The following is a 17755-nucleotide window of genomic DNA, read 5'->3' as shown; positions in this document are numbered from 1 at the left end:
CATCCTCTATATACAGCAGAACTTTTTTAACCACCTACAAGAAAAAAGTATTGTGCATAAAAAGGTTCAGAGGAAGAAGACAGTAGTTAAGATTGTTCATGACACAAACACTATTTTTACCTATTGTATTCAAAACACTTCTTTATGATTAGGTAATCTACCCAGAGGCTGAATTATTTCTGTTTAACTTTCAATTTCTTATACTAGGAGTATATGATGACTAGAAATATATTCAGAGCATCTTAGAAATGGAAGAAATCTTGCAGGTTATCTTGACCCATTTTCCTACCTGAGAAAATAGGTTAAGAAGAGTTACATTTATGAAATAGTTAAAAATAGTTATGAAAAAGTTAAAAATAACTGCAAATCAACAAAGTGTAAATTAAAGTAACAGTGCATAAGTGCTAAGGAATTGGTGGTTAATTAGGACTCCCCATCTTCTCCAATAGATTAATCCCTGAATCATTCTCTGTTTCTAATCTCTCCTCCCTTTCTCAAAAGTCCTAGGAAAAAGTTATCCAACTTGAAGCACCTAGGTGGCTTGGTGGATAAGAGTCCTGGGCCTAGGGTCAAGAAAACCTGAATTTAAATCCAGCCTCAGACGCTCAACAGCTATGTGGCACTGGGAAAGTAACTTAATCTCTGCCTCAGTTTCCTGAAATTGTAAATGGGAGTAATGATAACGCTTACTTCCCAGGCTGTTTTGAGGATCAAAGTGGATATTTGTAAAGTGTTTAGTATGGGGCCTGACAGATACTTAATAAACGTTTGTTCCTTTTCCTGACAACCTACTGCTTCCACTTTTCTCTTGTCTTGCTCAGTTGCCATCCATTTATGATTTCTCACCTCATCACTCAACTAAAATTATTCTTTTCAAAGTTACTGTTGATTTCTTAATTCTGGTGGTCTTCTCTCAGTCCTTTTCTTTCCTGTCCTCTCTGAGGCATTTGACCTTACTGACACCATCGTCTCTTAAATACTCTGTATTCTCTCAGTTTTCAAAACACCTCTCTTGGTTCTCTTTCTACCTGTGTGACCATTCCTCAGGATCCGTTTCTGGTTCGTTATCCATGTTAATCAGACAAGTATTTATTAATCACCAACTACGTGCCAGGCACTATATTATTTGCTGGGGATACAAATATGATGAATGAGACAATCACAAGGAACTCACATTTTAACTCTCATTACTATTTTTTTTTTTTGGTTTTGCTTTTTGATGAGGTAATCAGGGTTAAGTAACTTGCCCAGGGTCACACAGCTAGTAAGTGTCAGGTGTCTGAGGCCAGACCTGAACTCGGGTCCCCTGACTTCAAGGCCTGAGGTCTATCTGCTGTGCCATTTAGCTGCCCCAGAACTTAGATTTTAACAAGAGAGATGACAAAGAAATACCTACACACATGCACACATGGAATACTAAGAGAATAGTTACATATAAATACAAAGTCATAAATAACAACATAGTTTAGATGAGAGGGCACTAGCATTTGGGAGGAGGGATTATGAATGAGAATAGTGTGCTTGAGCTATGCCCTAAGAGAAAATTGGGATTCTGTAAGGTGGAGTGAAAAGGAGATATAATCCAGGCATGGGAAATAGCCAGTTCAAAGGCCTGAAAAATGGAGATAGAGTGTTGTTTGGGAACAGAGAAAAGACTTGTTGGCTAGATTACAAAATGCAAGAGAGGAAGTAAAATGCAATGAAGATGGAAAGAATAAATTTGGAGCCAGTTTGTGAAGGGCTTTAAAAGCTAAACAGAAAGGTTTATATTTGATCACAGAGTCAATAGGGAGCCACTGTAGTTGATTGAGGAGAGGAGACGAGACATAGTCATATCTTTGCTTAGAGGAAATCACTTTGGCAGCAGTGTGTGGGATAGATTGGAGTGGAGAAGTCTTAAAGCAGGGAGGATAATTATCAAGCCATTATAATGCTCTAGGCAAGATGTGAATAGGGCCTGAGTAAGGTGGTAACTGAGTAGAGGAGTCAGATTTGAGAGATATTGTGGAAATGACAAGATTTGACAGCTAATTGCATATGTGGAGTGAGGGGAAGTGAGGAATTGGAGTGAAGATAATGCTGAGTTTACAAATCTGGTGTTGGAGGGATGATGGAACCTTTGCTGGAAATAGGGAAGCTTGGTGGGCTTAGGGGGGAAAGATAGTGAGTCCTGTATTGGACACATTGAGTTTAAAATCTTGGGCATCCAGTTTAAAATGTCCAATAAACAATAGATGATGCAGGACTGAAGCTCAGGGGAAAGAATGAGGCTATAGATAATATATATGTGAGCTATTGGCTTAGAGATACTTTAATCTGTGGAAGCAGATGAGGTCACCAGTAAACAAGTATAGAGAAGAGGGCCTGTGAGAGAGCCTGAGAAATATCCATAGTAAAGGCATATGAGCTGGATGATGAACCAACTAAGGAGACTGAGAAGAAGCAGTTGGACAGGTCGAAGAACCACCAGGAGAGAGTAGTGTCTTGGAACCCCAGACTGCATCTATGAGATGCGCAGTCATATAGCAGATAGTTTAAGAATAAGGATTGAAAAAGGACTGTCAGCTTTGGCAACTAAAAAATCATTGGTAACTTTTAAAGAGAGCCATTTAGTTGAGTGTTGATGGTACAAAGGTTGAGAAATGAGTGAAAAGAGAATTAGGAGACTTCCAGTGTAGACAATTTTTCCTAAAATGTTGGCTCTGAAAGGCAAGAGAGATACAGGACAATAGTTTGATGGGATGTGAGGGTCTAATGAAGATTTTTTTAAGGGTGGAGAGAATTGGGTGTATTTGAAGTCAGATGGGAAAGAACTAATAAATAGTGAGAGGTTGAAGTGAGGGAGAGGAATGATTGTGCTTGTAACTTGTTGGCAAATAAAGGAGGAGATGGGCTTGCATCCTACTTGTGATTTCTCACAAATGCATTTGCATCTCTAGAGGGGTTGACCTCAACAAGAAGAATCACCTTTTTTCAGTCAGGCATGATTTCAGGGGGAGGTAATAGCCTTTCTTCAAATAGCCTTTATTTTCCTGACAAAGTAGGAGACACTGTTCTCAGCTTTACCCTCTAAATGTGCATGTGTAGCCCTGTACTGAACCCTCTTAAATTTTTTGGCCCACTCTGGGTTTAGTTATCATTTCTGTTCAGATGACTCATAGATGCATACATCTAACCACGTCTCGTTTCTGAGTTCCAGTACCCTATCATCAGCTTCCTATTAGCCATTTCAAACTAAATTTCCCATAGAATCTCAAACTCAACTTGACCAAAACAGAACTCATTGTCTTCTACCTCCAAAACCTCTCCTTTCAAACTTCCTTATTTCTGTTAAGTATACCATCATCCTTCCAGTCATTTATGTTCACTACCTGAGTCATCTTCTTATTTTTACTCATCCCCCGTATTCAGTCTATTGCTGCCCCTGTTCGCACAGCTACCATACTAATTCAGACATGCTTCATTTCTTTCCTGACTATAAGAGTATAACTGTGTAAGCCATCTCATTGCTTTATATGTCTCTTCTTTCCAGTTCATCCTCACACATCTACTAGAATGAGTCAGGGTGATCCCGACCTGTCTTTCCAGCTTTGTTCCACATTACTCACCTCCACACACATTAGATGTCCTGCAGCCAGACTGGCCTCACTGTTTCTCATTCACAACCTTCTGTCTCCCATTTTCCTGACTTTTTACTGGCCATCCCACATCCCTCAAATATACTATGCTCCGTCATCACTTCTGCCTCAAAGAGTTCCCCACTTTCTTCAAGACTCAAGAAACACCACTTTCTAGGGTGGCTAGGTTGCGCAGTGGTTAGTGCACCAGCCCTGGATTCAGGAGGACCTGAGTTCAAATCCAGCCTCAGACATATAACACTTCTAGCTGTGTGACCCCGGGGAAGTCACTTAACTCCATTGCCTAGGAAAAAAGAAAAAAAGAAACACCACTTTCTACCTGAAGCTTTTTCTTATTCCCAACTCTAGGGCTCTCCTTGTTTGCTTTACTTTATGTATCACATATGTGCACATGTTATCTCTTCTTATATATTTGAAGTTCTTTAAGAGTAAAGACTGCTTCATTTTTGTCTTTGTATCCCCAGCACTATGTCAGGAACATAGCCATTTAATAAATGTTTGCTAATTATAGTGGGCATAAACATATTGAAACAATTAGTTACTTACCTCTCCCATTACTAAGCATGGATATCTTAAAACTTTTCTTCAGTTGCTTTAATGTCAGTAAACAGTTAACTTCTCTTGTATTGACTAATGTTTTTAGATTTCAAAAGTCTTTAAGCCTCTTAAAAATTTATTAATAATCATGTTAAGGTTTCAAACATCCTGTGTGGCCTCTGAGGTCACATATTAGAGGGCCCTTACAAAGAAGGGCCTAGTATATAATTTTTAAAAATAATCCTATGTCTCATCAAATGATTCATAACAGAATTTTGTCAAAATTAATCCTTCTAATGGGATAATCTTGTGCAACAAATGCTTCCTTTGCATTTCAGAGTATTTGTCTTTAACCAAAGTCCTTGATTGTGTCCTGCTTCTGCTGCGCCCGAGGAGAGTGATTTTGTCATACTCTCGAGTACTCCAACTCCTTAATTTTATAGTTAAGGAAACTAAGGTGAAGTTACTTGAACAAAGTCGCAAACCTAGTGAAGGCCAAACTAGAACCCATCCTGATTCTAGTTCTTTGCTCTTTCTTCCAGGATGCAGCTTTTAAATTTTATACGTATTTTCCTCTTCTTTTAAAAATCAAGGGTACCAGAAAGGAGTTTAGAACAGTAGAAGTTTCAACAGATGGAAAGGGAATTGTCAGGTATCAGATATGGTGAAATAATTGGTATGAATTTGTTAAGTGAGAGATCAGAAAATGAAAAAATTTGAGAGCCACTTAACCAGCTCTATGACTGTGGACAAGCTCAATTGCCTCAGACAGCTTTTTAAGGCAGTCTGGGATCTGCTCTAGTGGACGAATATATACCAGTGAGATCACAGATCCTTGACATGATGAGGTATATAGTTCCTTTGAAAATATGATTTATTACTTTTTATTTCTTCAGTATTGATGGAGTGTTAAAATATTTAAGTGAGTTGCAGAAGTTTTTGTTTTACAAATTTTTTCATCTTTGTATTTTCCTTTTATCAGAAAAAGAATAAACCAAAGGAACCTCCCAAAGTGCCGAAGTCAGCACCATTTTTTATACCTACAGTTCCTGGCCTTGTACCAAAATACCTTTCCTCTGAACAAGATACAGATGCCCAACAGGTAAGATCACAGATTCAAAGTTCTAAGCATGACTCCTTCTTTTGCCTCCCTCTCGCTCTTTAATATTAATTGGGGTGGAAGAAGAGAATAAACTTCCCCTCCTCCCCACTATGTGCCAGGCACTGGACCATCATACTTTATTTTTTAAATGTGTAATTTTGATGTTGTTTTTATTCAAGTCTAAAGTGATAAATCTTGGGATTTTGGCTCAAAAATCTGACTTCTGTCTGAAACTTGAAGAAGGACTGAACCATAATAAATGTAAGTAAAAAAAATCTAAACATTTCCATGTCTGTTCTAAACTCTGGAATACATAAAGAAGAGATAGTGAATTATTTATACTTAGTTCAGTAGTTGGATTTTATAGTTGCTGATGTTCGGTCATTCAGTTGCATCCAACTCTTTGTGACACCGTGGACTTGTTCATGGGATTTTCTTCACAAAGATACTAGAGTGTTCTTGCCATTTCCTTCTCCAGTTTGTCCCCATTTTACAGATGAGGAGCTGGGGCAAATGGGGGTTAAGTGACTTGCCCAGAGTCACACAGCTAGTAAGTGTCTGAAGCCAGATTTGAACTTAGATCTTCCTTTTCCAGTCTGACTCTGTCTACTGAGCCAGCTGGCTAGTAGTAGCATCATAAGAACAGCCAAAAGAAAGCAACCCTAAAAACTAATGAGCTGAGTATTTTTTGTTTTGTTTTTAAACTTAGTTTGTGGTAATATATTCAGTTTAATTTTAATTCATTCATCTGAGTTTTTGTATTAGTGTTGGGTGTACAAATTGGTACCATTTTGTACCAACATTGGTATTTTGTTTTTAGAGGGAAGAGAATTCATATTGAACTTGAGATATTTTTATCCATTAAATGATATTGTCAAACATCAATTAAATATGACTTTTTGTAATAAGTAATTTGATAGCTTCTTTCTGCTCTAGTTGACTTGAACAGATTTTTTTTTCAGAAGTCAACTTTTAGTATCTTTTCTTAACTGGAATTTTGTCTAGTCATAATTTTTTTCTTTTATTTTCCCTTTAAATTTTTTTGTAATTTCAGTTGACAGCATTTTTTCTGTTAATATGTCCCTCCTACTCTTTCTGCCCCCATTAAGCCAAACTGAAAAAATAAATCCATCAATACATAACTAGTTACATAGCCTGGCAAAGCAGACTATTACATTAGACATTACCAAAAGTACCATCTCTTTCTGAATTTTAACTTCATCTCTTCTCACTTGGGAGATGAGTGAGTGACCTGTTGAATTTTCAGTGTTTTGAACTGATGGTTTTATCATTGCATTGATAAGAGTTCTAAAACTTTTCGAAGTTGTTTTTCTCTGTGATGTTATCATGTTATAAATTGTTCTAGTAGTTCTGCTTACTTGGGTCTGCATCTTCATAAAAGACTTTCCAGTTTCTTCTGAAATTACCTGTTTCATCATTTTTAATGACACAGTGATAGTCTATTATACTCATATCATAATTTGTTTAGCTCTTCCTCAATAGGAAGAAATCCTCTTAATTTCAAACTTTTACTACCATGAAAAGAGCTATTATAAATATTTTTGTATATGTGGATCCAAGTCCTTTTTTAAAAAATTTTGTTGGTGTATTTTGTTTTTACATTACAGACATTTACAAATTACGTCCCATATATACCCAGTCTGTGAGAGATGTCTTGTAACAATGTAAAACAATTAAGTCAAACTATTAATACATTGGCCTCATTTGAACACAACATTCCATATCTGGAGCACCTCCCTACCTTTCTGTTTTTAATTGACAAATCTATTTTTTTTCCTTCTCATCCCCATTCTAACCTCTGAGTCACTCAACTTACTTTTCTTTGACTGCTACTCCACTTCACCTCAGCCACACACAAAAATGGTCACTGATCTTGCCATTGGGAGCAAATGTACCACCTCCATATTCAAGAATTTCAAAATTCCTGTATCCAACCATAATCTGTGGCCTTCATTGCTGCTAGACAGTCCTACTGTACCTGCCTTGTCAACTCACTGTCCCAATCTCTGCATTGATTCTTCCAAGGCTTTTCATCCCTTCTTGAATCTCAGATGGCTCTCTCTCCCACCACTGTCTTAGTTGAGAACTTTGCCTCATATTTTACAGAAAAAATTGAGACCATTTGCCATGAGCTCCCTTCTTTCTCCTCATCCTTGTCTCCTTTCACTTAGATGGCTTCTGCCACTATCTGCCACTATCTTCTCTTCAGTCCTGTCTCAAAGATGAGGTGGCCCTACTCTTTACCAAGGCTAACCCCTCTACTTGTTTAAGTGATCCCATTCCGTCCTGTCTCCTAAACAGATTGCCCCCTCTGTCATCCCCATTCTTTCACTGATTTTCAATCTCTCTTTGTCTCCTGGCTCATTTTTGACTGCCTGCAAACATGCTCATATTTCTCTCATGCTAAAAACCCTTCCTTGATCCTTCCATTCTCGCTATCAGCTTATACCTCTTTTGCCCTTATAGCTAATCTTGAAAAGACCATCTATAATAGAGGCATCCACTTTTACTGTTCTCACTCTCTTCTTAATGTAGCCTCTGACCTTTAGTTGCCAAATCTAGTTTCTTAATTCTCATTCTCTTTGACTTCTCTGCAGCCTTTGATGCTGTTGATCACCCTCTTCTCCTTGATAATTCTCCAATTAGAATTAAGTCTGGTGCATTTCCTAGATCTTTGTAAAGGAGGTTTGGTGGGACTGTGCTTCTTCCTCCTATTTCCAGATAATCAGAGACTTTTGGCATGTTATTCACAGTACTGTCCTCAGAACCTGTTTTTTGTTTTTTGCTTGGAAGCTATTTATCTTATTTATAAAAATAAATTGCAAATGATTGGATTATATAAAAATTCTTTTAATAAATAATAGATCACTTAGGTTCTAATGATAGAATTCTTTCCTATTACAGATAACTGCAAATGGTAACTGATTTTTTTTTTCTTAACAACACAGATGAATCTCCATTTAATGTTCTTAAGGAATTGGGTCCTTCAGCAATTGAAATAGAGCTACGCAGCTTATCTCCAGAATGTGGTGGCTCTGTAAAACTCATGCAGAGTTTCTTGAAAATGATTGGGGCAATGTTAACCACGAAGCGTGATTTTGAACTGGCCCAGGCATATCTAGCTTTATTTTTAAAGGTAACTATAGCATTTATGGGAAGGGAGCTCTTTTCACAATCACATCTGTTGTGATTTATGAATACTTGCAAAATAAAAAGATACCTCTCCTGAATAAGGTACAGCAGTCTGCACTTCCTCCTTCAACTCCCCAAAGCAGTTACAATTTTGCTAATTTTTCTTGCATGAGTAAATATGACAGCATTTTATGACAAACCTAACACCTTCTTTCTGTAGCCGTTTGTGAGGTTGAGTTCCACGTAACTTCAGAGTGGTTAAACTGGCATGAACTCCTGTTGTAATGATTATATTTCTACAATGGTCAAACTTCATAAGGTTTCTTTTAATAGTAGGATGAAGGCAAGGATAAGCTACTTCACTGTAGTAAACAGCAATTTTCCTGAGAATATTGATTTGTTCTAGTTTTAGTTATTGAAGGGAATGTGTACATATATATATGTGTGTGTGTATACATACACACACATATATCAGATAAGATGTATAAAGGGCTTTGCAAACTTTAAAGCGCTATGTTAAATGCTGACTCTTATTAGTGTAGTTTTAAGCTAAGAAAGGTTAAAACTGCACTAAAACTTTTGGGAGAGCCATTAGTAAATAAATAATTTTTAGTATTAGATTGCTCCATTTAACCATTTTCTTTAAAATATAACTGTTCCCTAAACACTAATATAGATATGTTACTTAAAAGTTTAGGAAAGGAAAAGGAATAAAAACAGTTCTTATCCATCATTAAAATCCTTACTCCCATTTAAAAAATTTTGTATAAACTTATGTATGTACATATTGTCTCCCTTATTAATAGTATGTACTCCTTAATGGTAGAGACTGCTTCATTTTTATCTTTTTTATCTTTTAATCCTCCAGCATCTAGTACAGTGCTTGGCATATAGTAGGTACTTAATCGATTCTTATTGTCTAGGGTATTTTGTGATAGCATAAACTTTGAGTTTGGTTTCTAAGCCTTTGGAATTCTCACAATGTCTACCTCAAGTCAATTGTAAAAGCAGAGTGTAATGATAATTACTAGATTATGAAGAGATCTAAAGAATAAAAAATAATGTTACTAAAGAAGAGGGGAAAGTCTTTGCTGGCTAGAGGGAAAATGTGCAACCACTATAGGCACTAGGAAAAATACTAAACTTTGAGAAGACATAATTAAAACATTGGGGCCTCTGTAAAAAGTAAAAGATAGAGTAGGTGAAAATGTCATTTTCTAAAACCTACACAATTTAATTTTAACTTTGAACATTTTTTTTTCAGTTGCATCTTAAAATTCTTCCTTAGAGCCAATACTACTAGAAGAAATGACCACATTGTCTTCACAGTTGGAAGAGACCTGGATCCATCTGCAGTCCCTCTTCAATCAAAGCCTGTGTGTTTTAAATTTTATAAAAAGTGCTTTGTTATGAAGTATTTATTTCTTATTCCTGCTAAATATAAAAAGTCAGAAACCTGCAGTTTTGTAAGAGAGGCATGGCACAAGAAGATTGGTAGTTGTTTTAAACAAGACTTAATTGAGTTCTGTTTTACCCAATTAACCCTTTACTATTTCATTGTATAGTAAAGAAAAAAGTGCTTATAATATTGACTGGATTTTACAGTCACTGATCTTTTAGCTCAGATACAGATAATTCCTTTGAATTAAAAACATGTATTTGTTTTATATCTCTTTAGAACTTCGTTAGTTCTCTATTTTCCTGGTATTACATGATATACTTATGATAGCCTGATTTTTTGAATCATTCTCATCTGTTTAGTGTCCCTTATATGCCATGCATTTATGTTTTCTTGCTATTAGAATTCGACCAAACCTGCCATGTCATTATCATAGGGAACTCCTAATGAAGACATTTCCTCTACCTATTCAGATGAGCATCTTCTATGCTGCTCATCTCAGCACCTCAGGCAGTTCTTTGTCTCAGAAATTGAGAAATTAAATGACACTTGCACACAGTCATGTCTCAGAGGTAGGATTTGAACTCAGGAACAATGTCCACTAGGGGCAGCTAGATGGCAAAGTGGGTAGAGTGCCAGACCTGGAGTCAGGAAGGCTCATCTTGGTGAGTTCAAATTAATCCTCAGACACTTACTGGCTGTGTAACCCTATTTGCCTCAGTTTCCTTATCTGCAAACTGAGCTGGAGAAGAAAATGGCAAACTGTTTCAGTGTTTTTACCAAGAAAGCCCCAGCTGGGCTTACAAAGAGGCAGACATGAGTGAAAACTGCAGAACAACAACAACAAATGCTATGCACTGCCCTCTCTTAGGTGTCATTTCTAAATTAAATGAAAGGGGGAACAAATCTTTATTCTTTCTAGCATCATCTAGCCTAATAAATGGGCGTATCCCATTGATAAAAGGAATATACATTGTAGGGAAACTTTAAAAAAGGTTTACTCATTTATTTTTCATTTATTTCTTGATGGATGAAAAGTTAGAGTTACAGAATAATAACTTTTTATAATTGGAAAGTGTCTCTGCCTCTTCTCATTCTACAAATGAGAAAAGTGAAGCTTTGAGAGATTTTGACTTTTCCAAGGTTAGATGGCAAGTGAGAATGGAACGAGCATTTCTATAGCACCTGCTGTGTGGCTGCTAGGCACTGTGGTAAGCACTTTACAAATATCTCATTTGATTAAGAGCAAGTCCGATCACTTTGATTCAGTGCAGGGCAGCAAATGTAGATGGCCTTTTCAAAGTATCTGGCCATAAAAAGGAGAAGATACAGGATGACAGTTGGGAGGCATTAAAGAATCAAGGATTTTTCCCCCCCTAGGATGTGGGAGGCATGGGCTAGGTGGCGCAGTGGATAGAGCACTGGCCCTGGAGTCAGGAGAACCTGAGTTCAAATGTGGCCTCAGACACATAACACTTACTAGCTATGTGACCCTGGGCAAGTCACTTAACCCCCATTGCCCATCCGAAAAAAAGAATTATGAAATACCTTTATCTGACTAAAACTTGGTGGCTTTTTGTGTTTCCCTCAGCCTTCCTTTACTAAACCCTGCTCTTCATCTGCACTGTGACCTCTAATCCCTTGACCCCTCAGTTCTCCGTCGGACCATCTTCCCTACACTAGCTGATCTCTCCCCTTTTTTCCCCCATTTTGACCCTTTGGTGAACCAGTTCAGCTGTACCCTGTCTTCTTGAATCTCCACCTCCCTCATCATTTCACTAATTGTGATTACACCTGGCTAAGCCTCACTCGGCCTTAGGTCACAATTCACCCCTTTGCTCCTTGTTGTTCAGTTGTTCAGTCATGTCTGACTCTTTGTGACCCCTGTATAGGGTTTTCTTGGCAAAGACGCTGGAGTGATTTGCCACTGCCTTCTTCTTCATTTTACAGATGAAGAAACTGAGGCGAACAAGGTTAAGTGACTTGCCCAGGATCACACAGCTAGTGAGTGTCTGAGGTCAAATTTAAACTCGGGTCTTCCTGACTTCAGGCCCAGCTGAGCCATCTAGCTGCCTTTGTTCCTATATACATACTACTGAACAAAGGTGGAGAATATCCTGCAACCTTCTGATTGGGTCCACTAAAATTTCTTTACATAACCTCAACTGGGCCCTCTCTGCAATCCTACTATACCATCCTTATCAACTAATTATCCCACTTGCCACAGTGGCTCTTCCAAACCTTTTCATCCCTTCTCGGATGTCCCATGGCTTCCCCTAATGCCCTCCCCCCCCCGCCCCCAGCCTCTCAACTGAGATCCTTTACTCATATTTTGAGGCCATTTCCAAGAGCTCCTTCTCCCTACTTCCTTGTCTCCTGTCACTGAGGTGCCTTCTGCTACTATCTCCTCCACCCCTATCTCATATGATGAAGTGGCCTTACTCTTTGCCATGGCTTATTTCTCTCCTTTTTCAAGCAATCCCCTTGTATCCTGACTCCACCAACAGATTGCGCCCTCCATCATCCCCATTTTTTTTTTCTTGGCTAGGCAGTGGGGTTAAGTGACTTGCCCAGAGTCAGACAGCTAGTAAGTGTTATGTGTCTGAGGCTGGATTTGAACTCAGGTTGTCCGGAATCCAGGGCCGGTGCTCTATCCACTGTGCCACCTAGCTCCCCCTATCATCCCCATTCTTTCCTTATTTTCCATCTTTTCTCTGTCTACTGGTTCATTCCCTACTGCCCATAAACATGCCCATGCCTCCCACATCCTAGGGGGGGGAAAATCCTTGATTCTTTAATGCCTCCCAACTGTCATCCTGTATCTTCTCCTTTTTTTGGCCAGATACTTTGAAAAGGCCATCTACAGTATAAGCGTTATGGCTAGGAATTTTTTTTTTTCCTGAGTCTTTACCTGGACTTGTGGGATCACTATCCTCTTCAGAGTTTACCCTCTAGGCATTTCTTAAAACAACTTATTTCTTTGTGGTATTTGGAATGTTCCTTTGCTTGATCATTATGGGGCCTATGATTGGGATAAGCTTTAAAACTGAATGACTTAGGTAGAGCTTATCTGGTCCTGAGTGTAGTGGGCCAGACAACAGAGCTACTCTGGTGCTATACTTTTCTGGGAGATTCCTCTTGTCACTGGGCTCCCCACACTCTCCCCACCATAGCCTCTACTTGAGTTTCTTCCTTCCTGTTGTTGGGGTTAGGGGCTAATGCAAGGCTAGGGTCAGGGCCACTGGTCCCTAGCTGAACGCTGGAATGTCCGAGGCTGCTCTCTGCTAGACAAAAACTGGGTGTGGGCCCTGTTGATACTGATTGTCCCGAAGTCAATTCCTTGTAATCATGTGCTCAGGGAAGGCTCAAACTGGGATAGCTTTAACTGTCATGAAACTCAGGCATGGAGTGCTAGAAGTTCCCAGGAGGTCCAGGGTCTCCTTCCTTTATTCAGTCCTCTGCAGTTCTCTCCTGAACTCCTCCTGGAGGACTCCAGGGGTCACTCTGTGGATTCTGGGGTTGGGTAAGGGGAATCTAGAGGTGATTCTTTCTTTCTGTGAGTAGTGCATCTCTAAAACTTGATGGATTATTTTTTAAGGGGGTTAGGGAGAAAGATCTGGGGATCCTCTGTCTCTGAGTATCTTACTCATTTCCTAGTTATTTTAGTGTTCTAATAGGCAGTTGGTATAGTCTTAGTGACTCACACATCATCAAGGACAGTTATATACTATCACCTCTGTAGGTTCATAGATCCAGAGCTGGAAGGGATCTCGGGAGCCGTCTACTTTGGAGTCTAAACCTCTCATTTTACAGATGACAAAACTGAGGCACAGGAAAATTAAACTGGGCTACAGTTAGACTAGTATACTGTATATCAGTTATACTCTTTTAATGTGGGTTCGAACTCAGGTCTTCTGCCCTTTCCACTGTAGCACTTATTTTGTATTTTTTTTTATTAATTTATTTTGATTTCTCAACAATGACTTCCATATGCTTTTGAGTTTTCAATTTTTCTCCCTCTCCCTCTCCCTCCTCGCTTCCCTCCCCAAGATGGCGCACAATCTGATATAGGCTATACATATACATTCCTGTTAAACATATTTTCACATTGTGATGTTGTAAGAATTACAACCAATAGGAGGAACCACCAGAAAAAGGAAACAAAACACAACAGAAGAAAAAAAATAGCAAAATAGTATGCTTCGATCTGCATTCAAACTCCATAGTTCTTTCTTTGGATGTGGATAGCATTTTCTATCATGAGGCCTTTGGAGATATCTTAGATCTTTGCATTGTAGCACTTACTTTGAATTCCAAAACATTATCTGTTATACGTCTTTCTATTCCAGGGCAAAGACCATATTTCTTGGAGAGTGATTACTCAGTGCTGAGCTGGTGCTGAGGGGTGTGCCAGAGTTGGTGAGAGGTCCTCATGTGGTTTATAAACTCTTTGAGTTCTTCTGGCTTCCAGTTTTGAAAGAGGTGTGAAATACAAACCTCTCTTCAGGTTCCTGAAGGGAGAGAAAGACTCAGAAGAATCTGACATGAGGGGATGTGGGTAGTCTCTATTATGTCTCTCTCTGCACCTTGCTACGCTAGAGACTTGGGGGAATTTCCTGTTGGTTGAGATCTGGGATTTTCCCTTTTGGTTGAACTGAGCTGTCTCACTCCCAAAAGGAGAGCTCATTTGGTCTGTGTTATCTGATATGATATTGTCTCCTTTGTATACTTTCTCTGATTTCTGTTTCACTATTTACTTGGTTAAATTAGTTTATTTGCTATTTGTTCTCTATGTTCATTGTAGACCAGGCATTTGGTGGGAAGGGAGCCACGTCTTGGATGTAGAGCTTGGCCATGCTTTCCCCATTAAGGAGCAAGGAACAGGAATTTACCTTGAACCTAAAAATTCTATCCTTTACACTAAAAATATTTAAGGGAGCAGATGTAAATTCCAGCCTGGTACCTCCTCTCTCTGAGGAGAACAGAATAGCCTGCCCCTGCCCCCAATCTCCTGCTTCACCTCCTGGCAGGGATCAAAGTCTCCTTTGAAGTAGGATGGGTGGAGGAGACAATAGTGATGTATATTCTTGCCTCTCTGTGAGCTGCATCTGGACAGAATCATGTGGACACATAACCTACATGGGCAAAAATAACAACACCCACACTACAAACCCTTATGTAATCTTTTGCATAAAACTGTATTTTAATAGACAAAAGAAATCCTCTATCACATTTGTTCGCTGAATGTTTATCCAGCAATCTGAATGAGCCAGCACGTAACTGTGAACCTGGAACAAAGCAAAAAGAGCCTTTTAGCAGTGAAAATGCAAGTTATTAAGTCCACACATTAAAGTTCAGTACTCTACTCACAAGAGCCCTCAGATCCTCAATAAGAGCATATTCCCACTTCAGACAATTTAAACATGCTTAGTTACCAGGTTTTCCAAGCCACAGTATATCAGAAACAACAAATTAGAAGTAGAAGAATGAGAAGGGAAAAGAAAGGAACAAGAATTAAGTGCCTCCTATGGACCAGGCACTGTACTAAGTTCTTATAAACGTTTTGTTTGATCCTCTCAATAACTCTGGAAAATAGGTACTGTTATTATCCCCAATTTACAATTGAGGAAACTGAAGCAGAAAAAGGTTAAATGACTTACCCAGGATCACATAGCTAGTAAATGACTGAGGCCAGATTTAAACTCAGGTCTTCCTGATTTCAAGTCCATCTCCCTATCCACTGTATCACCTGGCTGTCTATGGGGACTATTTAATGAAAAATGATAAGACTATTTCAGAGACAAATAGTCCTGCAAACATTAATGTTATTTATTAGTCAAAAAGCACTTACTAAGAACCTACTGTCTGCCAGGCACCATGCTAATCTCTAGGGATACTAAGGAAGAAAAAAGTTTTGTTGTCGTGCAATCACAGAATTACAAAATTTTAGACTGGGAAGGGACCACAGAATCTCTCAAGTCTGAGTTAATACTTAAAAAGTCATCCCTGCTCCAACATCCCTGCATGATAACCTCTGTTGAAAGAGAACTTTGAGGGACAACCTGTTCCACTTTTGAATGGCTTATTAGGAAGTTGTTGTTTTCCTGACATCAAGTCTATATTTGCTTCTTTACAATTTCCATTCATTCTTTCATTTTTTGTCCTCTGTGTCCAAGCAGGACAATGCTTCTTTTCAAGTACTTTATGACAGGGCTGTGTTTTATCTAAGCTTTCTCTTCTCTAGGCTAAATGTCCCCAATTCTTTCAACCAGTCCTCATGTGACAGTAGACTCAATGCCCTTAACACTATGGTAACCCAACTCTGGAATTCTCTCTTTGATAAAGTCTCCTTTAAAGTAGTATGCCCAGGCCTGAAAAATTAAACTACAGATGAGTTCTGAACTGGGTAGACCTTAGTAGCACTATTGAATTCTTATTCCTGAGTGCTCTGCCTCTCCTACTGGGCCCCAGAAGGAATGAGCTTTTTTGGCTGACACATTCCCTTGCTGACACATTGAATTGTAGTTCAACAAAACCCTCATATCTTTTCCAGACAAGCCACTGTCCAATCAGCATGTCTCCCATATCTTATATTTTTGAAATGGATATATTTAGCCCCAAAGTAAGACTTTACATTTATCAATATTTAATATTATCTAATTACATACAGTTCAATGATGTAGCTCAGATGTGTCTAATTTGTGGCCAGCAACACTCCCTAGTACAGCCAGAAACAGCTTAAAATGTAACTGGGAAGTTTTAACAAGAGAAAAATACAGCATAACATAGACTGTTAATTTGTGGCTTTCTAAGTCAATATGGCACCTGAAGGGATCCATTTCTATTTGAGTTTGACACCACTGATCTAGCATATCATGATCTTTTTCAGATCTTGACTCTGTCATCTGTCATCAAGTGTGTTAGTTGTCCTATGGACTTTGGGCTATGGGCTGTCTGTAGATCTGGAAATTGGACCATCTATGACTTATTCAACTCATTGATGAAAATGTTATAAAGCAGTTCAGGGTCAACAAAAGATCCCTGGGACAATCCACTGGAAACTTCCTGCCAAGTTGCCCCTGAACCACTCTCTGTGTTAGGCCATTCAACCAGTTCAAAATACATCTTTTTCACAAGAAAGTATGAAATACTTGATGAAATGCTTTGCTAAAATCTAGGTAAACTATATCTACAACATATCTCTCATCTACCAGTATAGTAACTTTCAAAAAAAATGGAAATAAGATTAATGTGGTAGGTCCTATTCTTGATGAGGCCATGCTGGCTCTTTGTAATCACTCCTCATAAATACATCTAGATATAGTAAATTTCCCCAGGAGCCTAGCAAATATCACCGCCCTTTACCTTCTCTTCACTAATAGCTAAATCTGCTCAGAAGCAACAGAGTCAAGGGCACCAGCATGGTAACTGCCATAGTTATAGCCCTTTTATATTCTAACTAAATGTTGCCTCTAAGTGCAATTGCAATAGTAATAGCAATAATAATATTATTATAACCAAAATTCATACAACACTTTTAGGTTTGCAAAGTACTTTATGTACATGACCTCATTTTATCCTCACAAAAATCTGCTATTATTATTTTACAGATGTAGAAACTGAGGTTCAGAGAGGGTAAGTAACTTGCCCAGGGTTATACACTTAAAGAGATAGAATTTGAACTCAGGTCTTCTTAACTTCCTGATTCCATGTCCAGTGCAGTGCTAATATAGAAATTTTTTTTTAAATCTACTTTACCATGTCTGTAATTGTTGAATTACCAAGTTGGTTATTGTCCTTCATTCTTGAAGAGGACCAAAATGATGTCAGTATGTTGAGGTGAAGTGGGTCCAACCATGGCTGATCAGACCAATATTAGCTCAGAAGGCTCTACCACAGGTCAGGCACAAATAGTCCACATGAACA

The 17755-nt window shown here is 38.5% G+C and overlaps 1 protein-coding gene across 1 annotated transcript in view; it reads left to right on the top strand.

The window, feature by feature from the left end:
- WDR36 (WD repeat domain 36) overlaps positions 1 to 10387 on the top strand; it is a 59025-nt gene extending 48638 nt beyond the window's left edge. The window contains 5 exon segments of the mRNA XM_021009406.2: positions 5158 to 5277; positions 5457 to 5538; positions 8247 to 8434; positions 9695 to 9713; positions 9716 to 10387. Coding sequence (XP_020865065.1) covers positions 5158 to 5277; positions 5457 to 5538; positions 8247 to 8434; positions 9695 to 9713; positions 9716 to 9843 — 537 coding nt within the window. The 3' untranslated portion in view covers positions 9844 to 10387.
- The last annotated feature ends 7368 nt before the right edge of the window (positions 10388 to 17755 follow it).

Source organism: Phascolarctos cinereus, unplaced genomic scaffold (assembly GCF_003287225.1).
Source record: "Phascolarctos cinereus isolate Bilbo 61053 unplaced genomic scaffold, phaCin_HiC Scaffold_4;HRSCAF=312, whole genome shotgun sequence".
NCBI lineage: Eukaryota > Metazoa > Chordata > Mammalia > Diprotodontia > Phascolarctidae > Phascolarctos > Phascolarctos cinereus.
Note: the sequence above shows the minus strand (reverse complement) of the source record. Positions and strands in the feature narration are given on the sequence as shown.